This window comes from Desarmillaria tabescens (genome assembly GCF_030435595.1).
Source record: "Desarmillaria tabescens strain CCBAS 213 chromosome Unknown EV420scaffold_16, whole genome shotgun sequence".
In the NCBI taxonomy this organism is placed as follows: Eukaryota; Fungi; Basidiomycota; class Agaricomycetes; order Agaricales; family Physalacriaceae; genus Desarmillaria; species Desarmillaria tabescens.
The window spans coordinates 826,649-845,129 of NW_026848315.1; the positions used below are offsets into that span (position 1 = coordinate 826,649).

Genomic DNA, 18,481 nt, shown 5'->3' on the forward strand with positions numbered 1-18,481 from the left:
GTGAAGTGAGGTCCGCGCGCTAAGTACTGTAGTGAACCCGGGAGAAGATGGCACTCAGTGAAATTAGGTCATCAATCAACTTTCGGTTCACAGGTTTCAAGTCTAGCGCTCAGGCACCATTCTGAGGACAGCCATGCCTTGTTGGAAGTATTTATTTTCTTCCCGCATCAATCGGCCTCGATTCTGAATTTCGATTGTAGTAAGTACTACAATTAGAATCTTGCCTCCATCGAGACTACACCGGTGTCGCGATGATCTGAGGAAGGTAATTACCGATGCTATCACCCGGGTACATGCGCTCCACGGCCCAACCAGCGCGATTCAATAGTTCCACGATATGTGCTAAAGTTCGATCTTGTCCGTTGAAATGCACGTACATCGAAAGGTCAGTGAAATATGGGGAGGCGTTGGCGGCACCCATGTTAGCGAGCAATGGTGCTGGTGGCGTAGGGAAATCGGCGCCAGGTATAGTAACCTGCGGAGCCCGGCATGTATGAGGAATGATGCAGTCAACGAGCACCAACTTAGTAGTAGCAGTGGAAGCATGCCGCAAGTGACGAAGGATGCGAGCTACATATTGGTCCGACCAGTCATGGGTGATCTGCTTAAGAAGAAAGACGCTGGCATCCAGCTGGCATTGAACGTCGAAGAAGTCGTGCTCTAGCATTTCAATTAATGGACTGTAAACATTAAACAGCTGTCAATCAGACTTGCCTATGTATTGGATCCTCCCAGACGCAAGCGCGTGGGGCAATACTTGCTCGCAATGCTGTAAACAAGCTGACATTTAGAAAATTTGTGAGCAGTACCATCTGTGCGGCTGACCTTCTTCCCTTGGGCAATGACCGGAGGCCTGTCCTGGATTATGCATCGGATATGAGGATGCGCTTTTACCAGGGTGATAGAGGAAACACCGATTCCTCCCCCTACATCGACGACTATGCTATTGTCTGGGAGATTGCCCCAGCTAAAGCCTAATGCGTTACATGGTAAGCCTATGATAGTCGAGAAAAAACAATAGCATGCACCTTTGAGTATGGAATCCGGTGGCTGCATGCGATTGACGCCATCCATCGCTACCCCGAATCGTCGCAGCCGCAGCTGATTTGAAGGCTGCTCGAGCCAGTTCCATACTCCGAGATCGCACCCAAAGGCTTGCATCATAGGTGAATGCTCTGCCGAATCTTCCTGCGCCGTCTCAGGATTAGTGAGGTGCTCGGTAATGTATCCAGCACCTTTATAATCCTCGTCTGCACTGTATGAAAGGTTAAAAATACGATTTATAAGAGGATTGGTGTACTGAAGACCATACCAATGTCCAATCAAGGCTGCAATTCCGTTGGTTCCATCGTGTTTTTCCAGGGGACTTTACGCACCGATAGTCAATGCTACGTGAGCGATGAGCGAGAAAGTCGTCAACAGCATACCTGTCGAGAAGTTTCGCGAGCGGTTTTCCGGTGTCGCAAATGGACGAGAGACGATTATTGGCATATACGTCGGGTGAAATTTCCTTGAAGATGTGATGAGTAGCCAGGAAACGCATGATTCTTGCTGTAAAGAGTCTCAGCGTGGAGATCACTAATATGTAGTTAAAAGTGACAACGTACAGAGCTTCATATGGTCGACGTTGTTTTGAGTGGCGATATCCGTTATATGCAAGCCCTAGTGAAAGGCCAGGATAAGTGAGCAGGCGGGTTTATTAATGTAAGGGAGACCGCAACTTCGGGACCAGCTTCGCGCAGAATTTCGACGACGTTTGTTTCTATTGCTGCTCTCAACGAAGCAGAAAGATAATACTGGAAATATAGTCAACTAAAAGCAATGCAACCAAGATCAGGCATTACACTACACCCTGCGTTGAAAACGTGCATTTGAGGCTGCTGTACCGTAGCAATTAGCTGATAAGCCGCCGCCGTTATGAGAATAGAAGCCTCTTGTACAGCTGGTGTCAGACGAACAGCTTCGCTGTCTGGCGTGTAAGGCTCATCGAGAACAGGAAACTCAACGCCAGAGCCCTGACATTCCTTTTCAATCCTCTCGATAGATTCTTGAAGAATATTGAGTAAAGCGCGCAGAGGAGAAGTCATACTTGGGGGCAGAAAATCGACACGGCGGTGGGTTGAACTAGGCGTATACCCCCAAAAATCCGGTGCTATGACTACTTGCATTATTCGTAGGCGTGAGCGTTACACAAAGCAATGAGAGTCCCATGGGGCTAGCCAGATGACAGATGGTGGTGATGATGATGTTGATCGAAATGAAAAACCGGAAAGGATGGGCTGGTAAAAAAAAGACCGACAAACGCCGATGATGTAACGTAAAGTCTAAAAATAGCTAGGTTGTATGAGAATCTCTTACAGTTGCCGACACAGCAGATGAACTTGCGGGGCTGTTACAGCCTCCATGATGCTTGATGTGAGCACCTCTGATGATCATGGTAGCATACGTGGGAGTCAGCATGGTGAGCATGATCCTGCGACTGCTCATTCAGTTCCCAATGTCTTATAATGAAAGTTTGTGAAAGCTAGTGCTTTGAACCCCTCATCGGAACTAGGAGAACCACCTAGCAGTCCCCATTTGGTATCAAAGTAGTCTCGCTATTACCATGGGCGTCTTCGACCTTATGTCAGTCGTGTCAGCTTGTTTTCTCATGTTTCTTGACTAACTTATGCTCCTAGTCTCGGCCCCATTCTCATGGGGACCCAGATGAATGTGTTGCTCATGGGTATTATGATTGTGCAATGTTACGTCTATTTTGAGTAAGTCGAGTCCTTTTTTTCCTCTGTTGCCTGCGCGCTGACCGCATAGCAGACGGTACAAAGGGTATGTTAGTCCCGAACTAATTCTTGACATACATGTCCTATACCACGCTTTATCACTCAAGGGATAAGCCATGGATCAAAGCTACTGTAAACTTTCCGTCCACAGACCCACCTGACCGACACTAATCTCTCCAAAAACAGGTGTGGTTATTGCTTTTGTTGGACCTACTGAGCTCTTCGTTTGCGATGGCCATGACGTACAATTATCTTGTTACAAACTTCGGTGAGCTTGCACATCCAACTAACAATTCCTCCCTTCACGCTGATTTGTTTCTCTAGGAAATATTCCCGCTATTCAAGTGACTAACACAGGTAGGTACAATAACGTTACAGATGCAAATTTAATACTGACAAATCCTTCATAGGAATTGACCCTTGTAAGTCACGATTTTTGTAGTAATCTTATCGTATTTACTTAACCGTATGTCTCACAGACCCACTGTTAACGGTGCGCTTGCCACTGGTCACGTTAATGCTTATCCCGCTTCTCACCCGTACCTTTATGTGTAGGGCATCACGGCACTTGTTGTTCAAACCTTTTTTGCTTGGAGAATTCATGTCTTGACGAAAAACAAATTACTGGCAATTATCATCGCTGCTCTCTCCATTATTCAGATGCGTATGTACGTCCTCTCTGCCTGCTACAGTTATTAAAATTTCCCTCCATTAGTCGCCAGCCTTGGAACCATGATCGGCGGTCTGATCGTCAAAGACTTTGTGAAGCTCGAACAGATTAAGCAGATCTCTCTCATTTGGCTCTTTGGATCAGTGATCACGGATGTGATCATCACTGTCTCTCTCGTGAGAATTCTGGTGAGCACTTCCTACTAAACACGGCCACCAGTGTTTAATCTACCCTGGATTTTTTAACAGAGTAAGAAAAAAACGGGGTTCGCTTCTACAGACCATTTGATTTCCAAGATCATTCGATGTGAGCATCAATAATCCGTTATGGTTTTTGGCTTTGATTCTCACGTATCGTGGTCCAGCGACGGTTCAGACCGGCCTTCTCACCACAACTTTCGCGTTGGGTGTTGTGATTGCTTATCTCGTGTCTGTAAGTACATGATCAAACTGGGCAGCCTTCGATTCAAGTTTATGCATCCACTACTTTACGTTCTAGGACTCAACCATGTTTGTCTTCAACATTCGGATCCATCACATCTGCTAACACCTCATTGTATAGGCATCTCGCGTTCGGACTTCCGTTGTCGAAATTGTACACTAACACGCTTCTGTCGTCCCTTAACGCTCGTAGTGCTTGGAGTCCAGAAGGTTATACGACGGCGTCTCACACAGCGATTCAGCTGCCCACAGGATCAGGCTCCCAGGCATATGTAAGCCTTCGAGAATTGCTCCGATACTTCGAAATCTGAATCTACCTTCTTAGAACGAATACAGTATCAACACTACCAACGGTATTGCCGTTAATGTCTCCAAATCCTCTCATACTCAGACGGATTCAAGTTCTGTACGTCAGTTTTTTCAATCGTCTGAACTCAGTGAATGAATAACTTTGCATTATAGAACGAAATCCACGAGATGAAAACCTACAAGGAATCTCCGAAGCATTTGAATATCGTCTAGATTTTGAGCTGTGTTCAGCGAGTTGAAAAAGCCTTATTTTTCCTTTGTTCAAATCCTCAAAACTAGAAATTATGCCGTAGAGAGTTGGAGGTGTAATAAATAACTAACGATGAGTTTATTTATGTTGTACGGAAATATCTACCCAGAATCGAAAACTACCTTTGTGTTCATAAATCTGTTTACCCTGTCCAATTTCCACCATAGCACGAATGATACAACATTAAACGATTGAAAAAGCGATTGAGACTAATCGTACGAATCGCTGGTGCTACCGCAATTTAGGCGTCTGAGGCTTCAAGTTCTGAGTCTCACGAATAGGTTGACTTGTCTTGAGCCTATAAATTTTGAGAAAACGGTTGTGATGTGCCAGATAGAATATAAGGTTATACAAACACAAGTCTAGTTGACATGGATGCAAGACACTGACGACCTAAGATTCCGTGACTACCAAAGGCCTTTGACCCAATGTTACATCCCGACGCAAAGGAAAGACGTGCCAGTCAGAGGTTTCATTAGTGAAAAGCTTCAAGCTCTTCCACCAACTGCTTCAATCGAGGTGTTATCCGACAAGGGAATGGTGCCGGTCGTTTTCAAAAAGAACATTTAAAGAGAGCGAGTGGGATCGTGTTGGAGGAAACCTACGTGACCAGACCCGAAAGATACTCTCCCTTTACCTCTACTATCTCGCCATTGGCGTCCCGTTGTTTATCCAATTCGAAGGCTGCAACAATACGAACCATAATCATCCATAGAAGGCTATCGGCAAAATATCTTCCTGGACATATCCTGTACGAAGTTATTCGTTAGATTACCACGGAAAGTGAGGTGACATTACCTTCGACCGAAACCAAAGGAAGCGTCACGAGGGTTCAGAGGCATGGGCTCATCTGGAGGGGGCATGAAGCGCTCGGGACAGAACTTAAGGGGCTCGGGATACCGTGTTTCATCATGAAGTATAGCCCTGGAAACCCCACTAATGAGCCTTCATTTTCTTTAATTGACCCACAGGCATCGCACCATTGATTAACGAGAACTGTGGCCCCCGCAGGAATATGATAACCGTTGAGTTCGGTGTCTTCTGAAACGCGATGTGGTACCTAGTAGTATCAAGGATCATACACAGAAATGACGCCACTTTGATAAACATATTCACCCCAAGGGGAACAGCCGGATTCCATCGTAGGACTTCCGACAATATGCATTCGAAGAAGGGAAGGAACGCGCGATCAGAAAACTCAGGAAGTCTGTCTCGACCGACTACGGCGTCAATTTCTGCCTGAGCTCGCTTTTGAGCATCTGGGTAGAGAACCATCCTGGGAACAAATCTCGACGTAAACAGCTGTTGGGATAAAAAATAATTGAGATAATTACGCTAGGATGAATGTGTCGAGAGCAGACAAAGACTGTGGGTCGGATCAGTGAATAAGAGTATCGATGTATGAGAAATCCTACTGTGTCTGCCCCACCTTTTCAAAGTAACGATTAATATATATCTATGATAAGCTGTAAGTATCTCACCGACATACAAAACACCAGCTGCTCCCATTATCAATTCTGGGTCTGTAATGCGTGCCGCCGTAAGGAGCTGCTGTTCAATGAGCGTCTTTGTCACCGAAGGTGCGACGGTGCCACTTTCCTACAAAGGTTCAGCCTCCTTTACTACCTAATCCATGAAAACAAACCAACATAACACTCCTTCGTGTTCTTGAAAGGAATCTCAATCATATCTCTTGCCTGTTGACGCCATAGACTAGCCTGCGTTTGAAACCCTGCGCCAGGGACCCATGGTGGGACGTAACGTACTGCATTGATATGCGCATGAAAGTGAATGCTGGAACATACAGTAAATTCAAAGAATAGAGCTTACGGAGAGGCAAAAAGTCGACATAAAATTTTCCGACATTACCGGCCTCGACAAGACCGTCGATTGCAGCGTCAGCTTTCGATACATATTGATCACGGAGAGCGCCTTCTTGTTCGCCGTAAAGGATGGACATCATCATTCCACCACTATGGCTGCGTGATAAATGAGTCCGTGTGATTGTATCTATTCTGAAGGAAGAAGTAGAACCCACTGCTTTATATGAGCCTGAAAGTTGGATGGGTCGTCAAGAAGGCTCTTCAAGAGTCTCCTTGATCCTTTCTCTACTGTGGGAAGATACGCGCTAAAGGACTGGGATTGTAGACATTGTTGGACCGTCCGCCGATAATTGCGAAAACGAGGACCTGTGCTCATGAACTGCACTGCCCAATCCCATCCCATCCTGCGAATACACGCGTGAATGAATAGGCGATACAAGTTCAACAATGATCCTTACAAGTCTGATATCATTACAAATCGCGGTCTGTCTGATGAGATTGAACTTTGGCGGTCAAGAAGATTTCGTGCGGTTTCTAACGAGCTCAGTATGATGAGTGACTGGCCAAAGACACTCAAGTGTATGATATCGCCTAAGTAACCTTGGTAAATTTGGGATCAATGTTATTTGGTATGCACTGACCATAAATCTTTGCCCATTTGTCATATGTCAACCATTCATGAGACGATGGCATTACAGTCACATTTCCAAGTATGGGTAGCGAACGAGGGCCCGGGGGAAGGGGTAAACTTGAAAAACTCTTGACTCTAAGAAGACGTCTGATCAGAATGACGAGAAGTCCTGCGAAGATGATACAGGGGAAAGACAGAAGCATTTGGAACTTTGAGCGGTGAAACTGAGCTAGCGTTACAACCTACGAGTGCGTATTCATACCCGTCAGGTTTCCCCAGGATCATTTGAAAAGGTAAGGACCGAATCATCATTTAATGCTATGATACGTCCGTTTCTCCGTGATGGACTATAATAGCTGCATCCACGAGAGAACATGAATATTAGCACTAACGGACGTAGGCGGAGATGTGCTTCAATGACTCTGATTATAGTTACAGCACGGGAATTTCCCCATCCGGAACTTCTTTGCCATCACAAACCATCCCCAGGGTATGATGGATATCATTATTTACTGAGTTATTTGTGCATCCTGGAGGTTTAAAAATAGTATTCAATGCTCTCTTCAAAGCTGACCTGTCACGGAATTGAGTAACGCCCACTCCCTTCTGATGGTAGCGGCATGTCCATCAGACCGTGGCATTAATCGCATCTCGAAATCCACCGGCTTCCTACAGCAGATTCACATCAAATAGATACTAGACGCTCAAAGAAACGTGACTCACGAAGTCATTCCTGAGGTACAATTATCAGGACTGATAATTACCGGCTTTCCGTCTTTGTCAAGGCCCGGCTGAATGTCGAAAGCCCACAACAGTCGCGTCAGTCCTATCCAAATAGTCTTAGAACCTAGATATTGTCCAGGACATTTTCTGCTTATCTATGAGTACGCCGAAGAGAGTGTGTTAATTTGAACCTACCTGCGACCGAATCCGAATCCGTAGTGGCCCTCGGTGAGTAAATCATTCTCAACAGCGCCTCCGCTAGGTAAAAATCTCTCTGGTCTGAATACGTAAGGATCGGGGAACTCGTCTGGATCGTGATGCTGCAATAGTGTTGGCGGGTATAGCAAACACCGATGTACACACGTACCATCGACCAAATGCAGGGTATAACCATCGTTTTCGCATTGATCTAGTGGACCGAACGCGCTCAGAGAGGGCCACCTGTGTTTGACAGATGCTTACCTTGAAACCCTTATACTCATCATCTGCATCAGAGTAGTGTGGAAACCCACCGGGAGCCGCAGGAGCCCACCGTAACACCTCTTTGGTGAGGGCAAAGCAATATGGAAGTTCATTGATGTGGGCGAATCCAGGGACTGTCTGTCCGTCTGCTCCGAGGAGACCGTCCAATTCCACTTGTGCTTGACGCATGGCATCCGGGTAGAGAATCATCGCCATGAAGAACCACTGAATGGTGCCAGCCGTACTATCGGTGCCAGCTTCGAACGCCGTACCGGCGACTGCGGGGGTTGTCAGAATGGGTTTGTAGATACACGGAGAAAGTAACGGCGAGGTACCATAGGAAATTTCTTCGAGGTCCAGAGCCTCTATATTTTGACGTTCCCATAATCGGGCCGCGAAGCATTCGAGGTCTTGTTTACCGGATTCCATGCGATCCTTGACCTCTAACACAAGGCGATTATACAACTGAAGTGCATGCGATTAGTATCGATATTAAGAATGGAGGACAACTCAGGACCCTCACTTTCATCTCGAATTCATGTTTGGCGCGCGCCTTCGCGCGCCAAGGGGCCAAGAAATCCGGAAGTAGGTCCAAGGCAGGGAATGTATCCACAAGATGAGCTCCCGGATAAGTATCGCGTACGAAGCCCTGTATGACAGCGATGACACTGTCCAAATCGCTGTCATTGTCTCCGAGACGTTTTCCATAGCTCAAAGTAAACACTAATGCCGCAGCGAAACGCTGACTATGACGAAATGCCTCGGTCGGTTTGTTCACGATATCATGCAGCAACCGAAGAGATTCAAACTCTTGCATACTTTCGTATGCTCCAACGACTTGGATACAACATCTGATTAATGATGTGAATGCATCAACTAAAAAAGAATTCCCTACCTCGAGGTTGTAGCATCTGATGGAACGCCGTCCGCTGCCTCTTGAGAGTCGGCCCGTAAGGAAGTAAGACGAGGCGCTTATTGTTTGATTGATATTTTCCCGCATATACAAGTGGAGGCCGGGAAGAATAGTTGTGGGAGCGTCTGCCCAACTAAGGAAACAGCCTTATGTCAATTGACGACTTCATGTGGAATCGTAAACTTACCAACTCCTCCGCATCGATCGATTTATTCAAAACAAGAACGTCGTTCCCGGCGAGCGATAATCTAAACAGAGGACCTATTATTATGGTCAGCTGAGCAATCGTTTGCATGAGTCGTTTATCTTACCATATCTCAGAGACAGGTTTTCAAAGTACCTCCAAGTCTGGGTTGTAGGTACCTGGAATACATGTCCCACTCCTGGAACCGATGGAGGCCCGGGAGGGTATCGGTTCTTGGAAGACAGTGAGAATCTCCAAAACAACAGAAATGCAATAATTAGAGCGTAGATCCAGAAAGACATGCTGCTTGCAACAGAGTGTAAACGCGCTCAAGGGTGATAAATGGTGATTAGAGCAAGAACGCCGTACATGAAGAACTTAAGTGCGCCAGCGGAAAGAAAACACATAACGTTGTTGTATCCACTTTGCTTCTCGAAACAGCCTAAACCATGAATATTCATCAGAGCATGACCTCTAGTGAGACGGGGAATGCCAAATACATGCAGCCGGTCGATATTCTGATCCTTAAGGCAATAGATCGAGGGTACGAAGAACTGAAACAGGGATACCGCTGTGATAGAAGAGTGGGAGTGCTATCCTGGGTGGAACTCGGCGCTCATCACGCTCACAGCTAGAGAATGCAATGTAATAAATCAGATTGTAGGTGATGGTCAAAAATAGAATAAGTACAGATGTTGGGAGATAGAAAGGACGCTTACCAATCTTATCACCCGTTATGTCCACTTCTGGTCAATTATCGGATACTAAGTACTAACTTCAGCAGTTGTGTGATAAATGATTCGGGTCGCACCTTTCCCATCAGGTCCATCGCGCATCTTTCCAGGTTATCTCCTCTTCTGACTTCTCGCGCTCAAACGCGTGAATGTTGATGGATACTGGAGCATTACGATAATCAAAAAAGATGCACATCTCCGCTCCGAGCATCAGACGTGCCGGAGAGCACGGCCTACCAGGATCCATATACTTATACTCGACTGCCACACACTCCTTCTCTCCATCTCACGATCCCCCTTCAGCTTGCAACTCAACCATTTACCACCGTCAATTACTCTGAGATGGCTCCCGTCGTCCGCTTCGCTGCTTTCAAGTACAAGCCTGGGACCACTGATGAACAAAAGAGACACTCTCTTGACGGTCTCATCAAGCTTTATGAAGAGAACGCACGTATGGTCAACCACGGCCCTGTCGGTCTGTCGTCGCAGCTAAAACTCTTGTTGTGCACACCTGCTCATTGTATCCCAGGTGGCAGGAACAATAACCCGGAGGGATTTGATAAAGGCTTTGACGTCGCCTTCACAGTCGAATTCAAGGTTGGTATTGCATCGTTTCCGTTTTTCGACTTCTATTAACGCGTCACGTCAATCAGTCCAAGGAGCACCGGGACGAGTTCATCCCCGATGCGAAGCACGTTGCATACAAGGTAGAAGTCGATGTCACCCATTGACTGATATGATTCTTACTAGTCGCCAGATGTCAATCATGGATATCGTCGAGGATGTTATTATATATGATTTTGAGAAGGGCGATTATGGCTATTAAGCTACAGTAGGGTTCGGGTGCGGCTAAAGGATGCGTTCGGAGCTTTTAAAGATAAATCCAGAGGTTACGCTCACAAGAAAGTGTAGATGTATAGCATATTATTTGACGGCAAGTGGTAATTATTACATTGCCACGGCATAACCCCCACTCGGTGGAGAATAGATGTTCTGCCCTGCAACGTTGAGAGGCATAGCAAGAAACCGACAGCCAATGAATGTTGCCAGAATTCCAGTTGCTCGAGTAGCGAGCGGCCCTATAGCGAACGATCACTGAGAAGGTACCCCCAAGGACGTGTTCCCCGTTGAGGCTTTCATACGTGTACTTGTTACAGTCTGGTCACCTCCTTTCACGGCCAAGGACGATAAAAGACTCACAAGGCTCTCTATGTCACTACGCTACCTGAAATCTGGGTCGACGGCGAAGCCGCCACCGTATCTCTTATCCGACCACCTTGATCCCGAGTTTTGTTATCAACATATGCTTCGAGGAAAGTTCGGTGACGCTAATCGACCTTGCGCCTTAAGCTCCATATATGCTGATTGGTGATGTTGTGTCCGAAAAAAATGTTGAAAATGTCGTGACTAGAGCAAAGTGACGCCATTTTTGATTCACCACGGCCTGCTTCAGGAGGATAAATGAGGCGAACCAACGATGATTTTTGGGATCCTTCTCTTCACGCCCGGGCGACTGCAACACGAAAGGCTGGATGGCAGGAAAGCAGAAGAATTGTTAGCCGGCGGCGATTCAGGAGAATCCGCTCCTATTCTTACGCCATCACGTGGATTGGCCGAGGCAGGGATCCTCGGAACGGACAGCTACTCATAACAATGCATTCACACCTCCGGTCTCTGCAAAATTGCGTTTGCACATCCCACCATGTTCTTTGACTTCGACTTGATTATTCGTAACGGTATTGTGGTCACCGCGTCTGACCAGGTGACTCGCGATATCGGTATCAAGGATGGGAAAATTAGGTCCCTCGCTGCCGGTTTGCCCTCACTGGACGGGTGCCAGGAAATCCAATCGCCGCTACTTGCTTCAGTACAAATTCTTGTTGTGGAAGATGGACCACCGTACTAGGTGGTCGCTATTCTGGAATGTTCTCTCAGGGAAGAGATCTATTGTATCCGAGTCGAGGATTCTGGATTCTGTGCAGGAACCCGGACGCTCCAGTGAGGAGCTGGAGACATGTGCTCTCCCCTATACGCTACACCCTACAATGACACTGGTTCTAAGTGTACAATGATTGAGGCCGCGCAGTCGTCGTGGCCGCCCAACGACTAAGCACAGTGGTGCGTTACGATGTTATGAACATCCAGACAAGATGAACAGGGGACCATTCGCTGACCAGAGTCCGATGCGTAGCCTCGTAGGACTGCCGCCATCGACTCGCCGGTGTTCTTTTCCATAGAGCGCAAGGTATTACGATGCCTTCCAATTGTACTTGGCGGTATTCAGCGGGCGTCTCCCTTATAACGATACGCCGGAAGTGCCTGGTGTGAGCCAAGTTTGGCTGCAACGAAGACCAAAGATTCCTGGCGCGCGCATGCATGAAGGCTCGTTTGGACATGAAGCTTCTCCGTAGGAGGATGTATTCGATCCACAAGTGTTTTTTCGGAGATGCTGTTGACAGTATGAGCCGGATTGTTGCCGTGCCAGCGCAGAGTTATGCGCACGAATCTTTAAGAATATGAATACGCGAATTTGATTCGCTACTGTCCAGCGAAGGACTGCGAGAGATACGGTATGCATCTCCTGATTGGAGACTGTGCTGGGTGTTCCGTTCGAGGGCAACTGAATTCGTGACCTTGTCATGACCAATGATTTATTACGATACGAAGCTATGGGGGAGAGATTAATCCCTGAGTATCCATCATGGAACGCGAGGATCTTCGTTCGAGTGGGAGTTAGCATGGATTGCTACGCTATTTGGAGGAGAATGTCTCCATCTCACTGCGTCTATTGACGCTCCGACGAACGAGACTGTATGAAGTCATCATGATACGCCAACCGCTGACGGGGCGAAGAGACAGATCGCAGCGGCCTGCTTATATGAGTACTGAATCAAGGCCCGAGGCAGTAATGCTATCGACCTGAAGAACTTCTTTTTCGAGACAAGAATTTCTTTTCAGTGCGAAACTAAGCAGGTGCCGAGCGTCTCAACTAACCACTGCTAGAATTTCCTACGAGGTGCATACCAGCGCCGCTGTTACTATCCAAGAAAGAGTACTGAGCCGGATACGAGGCAATCCCCCTGGACAATGAAGTGTGGATACCGAAATAGCTGTTCTTTCCCTTCCTCCTCTCAATGACGTTGTTGTGCACGCGACATCATGGTTGTCAAACACTCCGACGTTCAGCGACGGAGTGTACTTGTGCCAAATTTTTTGTTCATCTTCCTCTCTTCGGAGAGGTTTCTAGATATTGGACGCTCTGTGACTACAGGTTCGTCAGTTTGGTTGTCTAGTCTATGCTTTTTCATTCCAGTGACGTTCAACTTTATCCAGTTATACTGTTCTATTCCGCAATTGAGGTATCGTTAGTCGTGTAAAGTATCGTATTCACCCCACGCACCTCGTCGAACCTGGATGATAGGATCAGGAAGCTTTCCGGAAACTGCCGGATTGATCAGCTTGATCCTGAATCCAAACGCTTCCTTAAAATTTTACGACCACGACCTTGGCCTCAAATATCTAGCATGCCTGTGACATCTTTCTGGCCCTACGATGGTGAGAGCTCCAATGCTGACGCCTGAGAATATGTTCTTTTTTCGGGATGGCTGAGTTGAGCGAAGATTTCCCCCGTCATGTCGTTCTTGTTACTGGTGAGTGCGATGTCTTTTTTTCCCCTTTCACCTACCTACAGTATATGATGTTTGAGGCATTTGGCTTTATGTAGGTATCACCTACAATGCAGAAACTTATCTCAGCTACCTTCGGGCTATGACCCGCTTCTTCTGATTTCTTTTCACCATTTCGCCCCGTCACCTGTTTTTCTAACTGTTCTGGTTTCAGATTCATTGTTTTGAAGTTGACGGCTGAAAAAATCGCTCCAGTGTTGAAGGGATTGATTTCGATGGCCTGAGGCGGCCTAATGACGACGGTATGGAAAGGATCCTTGTCTTAGATCTACCGCACAGTGAGTATTATTCCTATGTTCGCATGCTTTATATGATGTTTGAGGCATTTGGCTTTATGTGGGTGCAGCCTGCAGTGCAGAAACTTATCTCAGCTACCTTCGGGCATTGACCCGCTTTTTCTGATTCTTTTATGTCTGTTTTCATTCTTAGTATACTATACTGACTACTCGGCTTTCAGAACACTATTATATACTACTTAGAAATGAGATAGTTATGCGCAGGGATCGTTTTTCTGAATGCCGAGTTCAAGGCGACCGTTACTCCATGGTGGACCCCTCGAGGGGCTTCTAGTTGGTGGATCGTCATATGTATACCGTGTACCATTGGTCAGAGCTGTAGTGATACCAATACAGCCATAATTCTCTCAGCTGAAGTGAGGATGAAGTAGGACGCAAACGTGTGGATAGCTTCGCGAAGGTTTCAGTACGTAGTCTCGGCCCGAAATACCAACTTGATGTAAACAAGGGCAACAGGCAGTTTTCGTCTCTACCACCACCAGGCGTAAAGCTGTAAGGCTCGTACCGTACAAGACACTCGTCTTTCTTCGCGAGCGGGTAAGGTCTGAGTATTCAAAGCTCTCTTGCTAGGCTCTAGCTGGGTCCGACTTGTTACGAGTCGAGCAACGTATCAGAAACTCGCAGGGATCTCGCTTCACGGCCAAAGACACTTTCTCTCGAAAGCGAGGTCATACCAGGATCCTTTGCTTGGAATCGTTGCAGAGCTTGGGCAGGCTATTCGATGCTTTCATGGTGCTATTAGCCCTCGGGCACTCTCACATGGGATGCGAGGGTGATGCAGCTGCTGCACCCTGTTCACGTTTATCGTGACCGATTATCGACGGCTTGCTCGTTAGTTGCCCAGATAGTAAAGGAACACATCGGGGCAGGCAGGAGATTTGTCAGCGTACTATCCCTCCATCGAAGTTGTTAAAGGACTACATATACGCATTTGCATTTCTTTTCTGTCCTTCGTTCCATGGCACGGATAGTCAAGGAACACAGGGAGGCAGGCAGAAGATTTGATCAGCGTTGTACTACTTTATCAAACGTGGTTTAGGGACTACGCAGTATGCAAATGTCTTTCTTTCAACCTGTCTTTGGTTCCTTTTGCATTATTTCTTGCTTCTGCGCAGCCGGTCGTTCGATTAACGGGGCTTAAGGCATACTTGATGCTGAAGGATTAGTCTGTCCTTTAGTCCACTTTACGGCACGTATGCTTGCATACGAAACTCGATTCAGACTACTCTACGTCTGCTGCCACAATTTTTTGTCACTACTCTTTTTGGAGAGTTTGTTTACCTGTTGCTACGGCGTTAAGGTGAGGAATTTCCTAGCTGTTTTGTCATAATTTACTAAGTTACAGTTCTAGTATCATGGTAGCCAGTGCACAATGTTATCGTGATTCAGGCCCCCAGATACTTATATCGTATAGACGCTTGTATCGTAAGGTCAAAAGAAAAAAGTATGCGGGCGTGTATCAGAAACATGCAAGGCCTTGTGTTCAAGCCTGTCTCCGACAGCAAAGCCAACGACGATGTCCTTGTAGTCGCTCACTCCGAGTCTATCCTTATCGGGTTCAAGTTAGAAGACATTGCTGGAATCAGGTTTGACGATTGAACAATTGAAAAACAATTAAACTTTGTGTTTAGTGTTTGTGGCGTCGAGGAGAATAGAACCACAACGTCGCATTTTTATAAATTGGGGAGGAGGCCTTGTTCTCCTGGGACATCAATGCATCACCATTAGGGCAGTTGTGAATGCACTGCTGCGCACGCACTCTCCATCGTAAGTATGATAGAATATATGGTGTCCGGATAACTTTAGTACACTGATATAATCATATGGTCTATACCTATCTGCTACAAGATCAGTCATCTCCGCCGTGGGAGCTAGCAGCATCATCTGCCTCCGTATTTTGTGCAACAGTAAATCCAGACAATGTCGCTGATGATCCACCACCTTCGGCATTCCGGGACCGGGACCACGCGTGCGCCATTTGCAAGAACTTGAAAGACGTAGGATTGGACTCCCGCTCGTCGTCCGCAAATACCAGATCCCAATCTACACATACCCTCAGGACACTTAAATCGAAGACAGACACGTAACACATACCTTCCACAGTCTGCCCAGTTTCTTGGTCGACGTGCCGCTTCTTACTTACGATCGGCATCATTCCTTGGACCTTGGCAACATCATCAGGACTTCCATTGGTCTCTTCAAAGCTCTTCCAGACTTCGAGTAATGCAACACGCTATTATGGAAGATGAGAGCAATGTATGGCAAAAAGATGTGATAAACGTACCTCGCTCTTCAAACCCTTGCTCTTGAGATCTTTGTAACCACGGTCGAATACTTTCCTGGCCAAGTCGTGATCTCCGGCCACCATGCGCTGCTCAGCCTCTTCGTCTTCGTCTTCTTCTTCCTCTCTCATAGCACGTGGTAGAGGGATAGGCTCCGCCTCGAAGAGTGCGTACGATATCCATACTTTGACGTGCCCACTCAGAGCGATCAGCCGCTCATACAATGAACGAGCTATCTCTCTTTCGCCTTCCTCCACCTCAAAGTCAATATATGCCTTCCATAGGATTTCTGGCATAGAAAGCGGGCTTTGTGACACTCCAAGTTCGAAGATCGCCCTCGCTCGCGCAAAGTCGTGCAGTTGCGCTTCGAGTTCAGCGAATTTGATCCATGCGGTAGAGTTTGCAGAATCAAACTGAGGAGTAGGATGTCAGTGCACGTTCAGAAGGATCGGTGGATCGGAGACTGACCCCGAGGTACTTTTGGTACAGTTGACGAGCCCGGTCAAATTCACGAAGCTACATAAGATATGAGGACGCATGTTAGGATATCAGAACCGTCACGGACCTCTATCTCAAGTTCAATATACTGCTTGAACAGTGCTTCTTTCGGACACATGCCTATGGCAGCACCGAGAATCTTTCTTGCCGCAGGCAGGTCAAGACGTCGCACTTCAAACTTGGCAAACATCACCCATAACTTCGCAAAAGTAAAAACTTTATGTGGGACTATGTTGAGAGCCGTCTGATAGATTTGCCGTGTCCGTTCATAATCCTAGAATATGTCAGTAACTCTACCCAAGAAGGTAACGAGAAACGTACCTTGGTCTCTATCTCCTCAAAAAGAGCGTAATCGATCCACAGGAATATGTACCGTCGCCAATGTCGTTTTTCACCACCAGGCGGAACCTGTGCGACGGCCCTCTCATAAACTTCCCGCACCCTCCCTACCGCAGCATCTTCCTCCTCCTGTGTACCCCCTTCAGACCGAAGATCCCGGTATCCATTCTCTTCTAACCTCGCGTAGTCAAACCAGACATCGTAATTACGACCGTCATGAGACAGCTCCTCCTCGTACTGTATGCGCCGCTTGCCCAATACTGTGCTCTCGAGCGTTGAGCGCGTACCATGCTGCTTTTCGAACCTGGTATATGAAGCATACAGGCCACTCGACTTTGACCGAGGTATCCGTTCCAATGCGAACTTGTAGATCACCCTAGCACGATCATACTCCTTCATTCGGGTCTCCATTTTGGCAAAGGCACTGAAAACTGCCTGGGCCTTTTCAATCTGCTCCTCGTCATCACCATAGAACTCGAGCGCCGTTTGGAAGACCTCGCGAGCCTTGTCCACCCTCTGTCTCTCCTCCTCAAATTTCCCCCATTTGACCCACACTCTTGGATCCGGTCGCACTGCGACCCATCGTTCATAGATGGCACTCGCTCTATCCAGCTCATGGTACCGCTCTTCAAGTTTGATGTACGCCTGCCAAGCCTTGTCGTCTGGCTCCCATTGCATCCATCGTTCAAACACCTGGCGTGCTCCGGGAACATTCTGCAGCAGCTCTTCCAGATAGACGTATTTGTACCATAGCTGGTCAACGCGAGGTAGAAGAGTGACGGCCCGATCAAAGAGGTTGCGTGAGTGCTGGACATTCCGTGACCGTAGTTCCATTTCTGTGTATGATAGCCATAGTTGGATGCTCCGTGGGTCAACGTCGAGCGCTCGTTCATACACTGATCGCGACCGTGCAAATTCGTTTTGGCTGGCTTCCCAGTTGGCATATTGCAACCATTCTTTGCTAGATGAAGGGTTAATAAAACGGCGTATTACTCAAATGTTAGCACTCACATACTGCCCCTCGTCCGTCGCACCCGCTCTTCAAACTCCTTCCGCTTGCGCCCTCGATATTCATGCAGTTCCTCGAAATCTTCAACGCGTTGCTTTGGCGCTCGGAAGGCACTCTCCTGCCGCTCTTGAGCCTATACAAAGTAAGACTGGGTGAAAAAATCTGTAATTTGGGTATCGTACCTCCCGTAGGAGCTGCTCCGCGGTAATCTATTTGAAGATGTTTTAGCCAAAAAGCGTTGGTTGAGATTGCCTGTTTGCACACCTGGATAGCCGCGGGGGCTCGGTTTTTTATGCTGATGTATAGCGTTAGATATTGTCTGTCACAGCCAAAGAGACGCGTACCGTGGTGCACGGCCGTCCTGCATCTTGACTTTGAGGAGAGTGAACGAAGGTCCTGCAGTCCAAACACGAACAAATTTTGGACGAGCCCCGGAGTGTCGGACCGAGGGCCGA

The 18,481-nt window shown here is 47.2% G+C and overlaps 6 protein-coding genes across 6 annotated transcripts; 2 read left to right on the top strand and 4 right to left on the bottom strand.

Annotated features, from left to right (window-relative positions):
• Positions 1–235: 235 nt before the first annotated feature.
• Positions 236–2,087, bottom strand: EV420DRAFT_1270129 (O-methyltransferase-domain-containing protein; the record flags this gene model as incomplete). Its single annotated transcript, XM_060467547.1, has 9 exons — positions 236–680; positions 711–769; positions 826–974; positions 1,029–1,255; positions 1,313–1,366; positions 1,428–1,551; positions 1,608–1,662; positions 1,722–1,796; positions 1,845–2,087. The coding sequence occupies 9 exons, from the start codon at positions 2,085–2,087 to the stop codon at positions 236–238; spliced, it is 1,431 nt and encodes a 476-aa protein (XP_060331224.1).
• Positions 2,088–2,353: 266 nt separating this feature from the next.
• Positions 2,354–4,585, top strand: EV420DRAFT_343673 (uncharacterized protein). The gene is made up of 17 exons (XM_060481781.1): positions 2,354–2,461; positions 2,515–2,625; positions 2,679–2,759; positions 2,812–2,823; positions 2,885–2,909; positions 2,964–3,045; positions 3,102–3,134; positions 3,188–3,199; positions 3,257–3,270; positions 3,333–3,441; positions 3,493–3,635; positions 3,696–3,753; positions 3,812–3,879; positions 3,946–3,956; positions 4,009–4,159; positions 4,213–4,293; positions 4,350–4,585. Exons 2-17 carry the CDS (start codon positions 2,606–2,608, stop codon positions 4,407–4,409), a joined length of 960 nt encoding a protein of 319 aa, XP_060331225.1. The 5' UTR covers positions 2,354–2,461; positions 2,515–2,605; the 3' UTR covers positions 4,410–4,585.
• A 191-nt stretch (positions 4,586–4,776) lies between these two features.
• Positions 4,777–7,103, bottom strand: EV420DRAFT_1747899 (cytochrome P450; the record flags this gene model as incomplete). The annotated part of the gene is made up of 11 exons (XM_060480211.1): positions 4,777–4,997; positions 5,052–5,195; positions 5,245–5,370; positions 5,427–5,506; positions 5,563–5,722; positions 5,936–6,045; positions 6,096–6,211; positions 6,277–6,425; positions 6,485–6,673; positions 6,728–6,869; positions 6,911–7,103. The coding sequence occupies 11 exons, from the start codon at positions 7,101–7,103 to the stop codon at positions 4,922–4,924; spliced, it is 1,485 nt and encodes a 494-aa protein (XP_060331226.1). The 3' UTR covers positions 4,777–4,921.
• A 284-nt stretch (positions 7,104–7,387) lies between these two features.
• Positions 7,388–9,870, bottom strand: EV420DRAFT_1541687 (cytochrome P450). The gene is made up of 10 exons (XM_060473126.1): positions 9,683–9,870; positions 9,310–9,624; positions 9,186–9,259; positions 8,981–9,131; positions 8,609–8,922; positions 8,421–8,550; positions 8,086–8,363; positions 7,991–8,032; positions 7,819–7,943; positions 7,388–7,770 (listed from the first exon to the last, which is right to left on the bottom strand). Exons 2-10 carry the CDS (start codon positions 9,482–9,484, stop codon positions 7,620–7,622), a joined length of 1,440 nt encoding a protein of 479 aa, XP_060331227.1. The 5' UTR covers positions 9,485–9,624; positions 9,683–9,870; the 3' UTR covers positions 7,388–7,619.
• Positions 9,871–10,258: 388 nt separating this feature from the next.
• On the top strand, positions 10,259–10,742 carry EV420DRAFT_1270125 (uncharacterized protein; the record flags this gene model as incomplete). Its single annotated transcript, XM_060467546.1, has 4 exons — positions 10,259–10,391; positions 10,446–10,513; positions 10,570–10,623; positions 10,674–10,742. 4 exons carry the CDS (start codon positions 10,259–10,261, stop codon positions 10,740–10,742), a joined length of 324 nt encoding a protein of 107 aa, XP_060331228.1.
• Positions 10,743–15,618: 4,876 nt separating this feature from the next.
• On the bottom strand, positions 15,619–18,429 carry EV420DRAFT_344147 (uncharacterized protein). The gene is made up of 10 exons (XM_060481782.1): positions 18,371–18,429; positions 18,291–18,321; positions 18,209–18,235; positions 18,029–18,159; positions 17,000–17,978; positions 16,746–16,952; positions 16,649–16,696; positions 16,183–16,593; positions 15,993–16,131; positions 15,619–15,941 (listed from the first exon to the last, which is right to left on the bottom strand). Exons 1-10 carry the CDS (start codon positions 18,391–18,393, stop codon positions 15,748–15,750), a joined length of 2,190 nt encoding a protein of 729 aa, XP_060331229.1. The 5' UTR covers positions 18,394–18,429; the 3' UTR covers positions 15,619–15,747.
• Positions 18,430–18,481: the final 52 nt, after the last annotated feature.

Excerpts from the sequence above, each read along its gene's own strand:
- EV420DRAFT_343673 (XM_060481781.1), top strand. The coding sequence starts at position 2,606 with ATGGGCGTCTTCGACCTTAT. Across the intron at positions 3,636-3,695 it reads TCTCTCTCGTGAGAATTCTG|AGTAAGAAAAAAACGGGGTT; the intron begins GTGAGCACTTCC and ends ATTTTTTAACAG. Across the intron at positions 3,754-3,811 it reads GATTTCCAAGATCATTCGAT|CGACGGTTCAGACCGGCCTT; the intron begins GTGAGCATCAAT and ends ATCGTGGTCCAG.
- EV420DRAFT_1541687 (XM_060473126.1), bottom strand. The coding sequence starts at position 9,484 with ATGTCTTTCTGGATCTACGCTCTAATTATTGCATTTCTGTTGTTTTGG. Across the intron at positions 9,132-9,185 it reads CGATCGATGCGGAGGAGTTG|TTGGGCAGACGCTCCCACAA; the intron begins GTAAGTTTACGA and ends CTGTTTCCTTAG. Across the intron at positions 8,923-8,980 it reads TCAGATGCTACAACCTCGAG|TCGTTGGAGCATACGAAAGT; the intron begins GTAGGGAATTCT and ends GTTGTATCCAAG.
- EV420DRAFT_344147 (XM_060481782.1), bottom strand. The coding sequence starts at position 18,393 with ATGCAGGACGGCCGTGCACCACG. Across the intron at positions 18,322-18,370 it reads CAGGACGGCCGTGCACCACG|CATAAAAAACCGAGCCCCCG; the intron begins GTACGCGTCTCT and ends GCTATACATCAG. Across the intron at positions 18,160-18,208 it reads CGGAGCAGCTCCTACGGGAG|GCTCAAGAGCGGCAGGAGAG; the intron begins GTACGATACCCA and ends TACTTTGTATAG.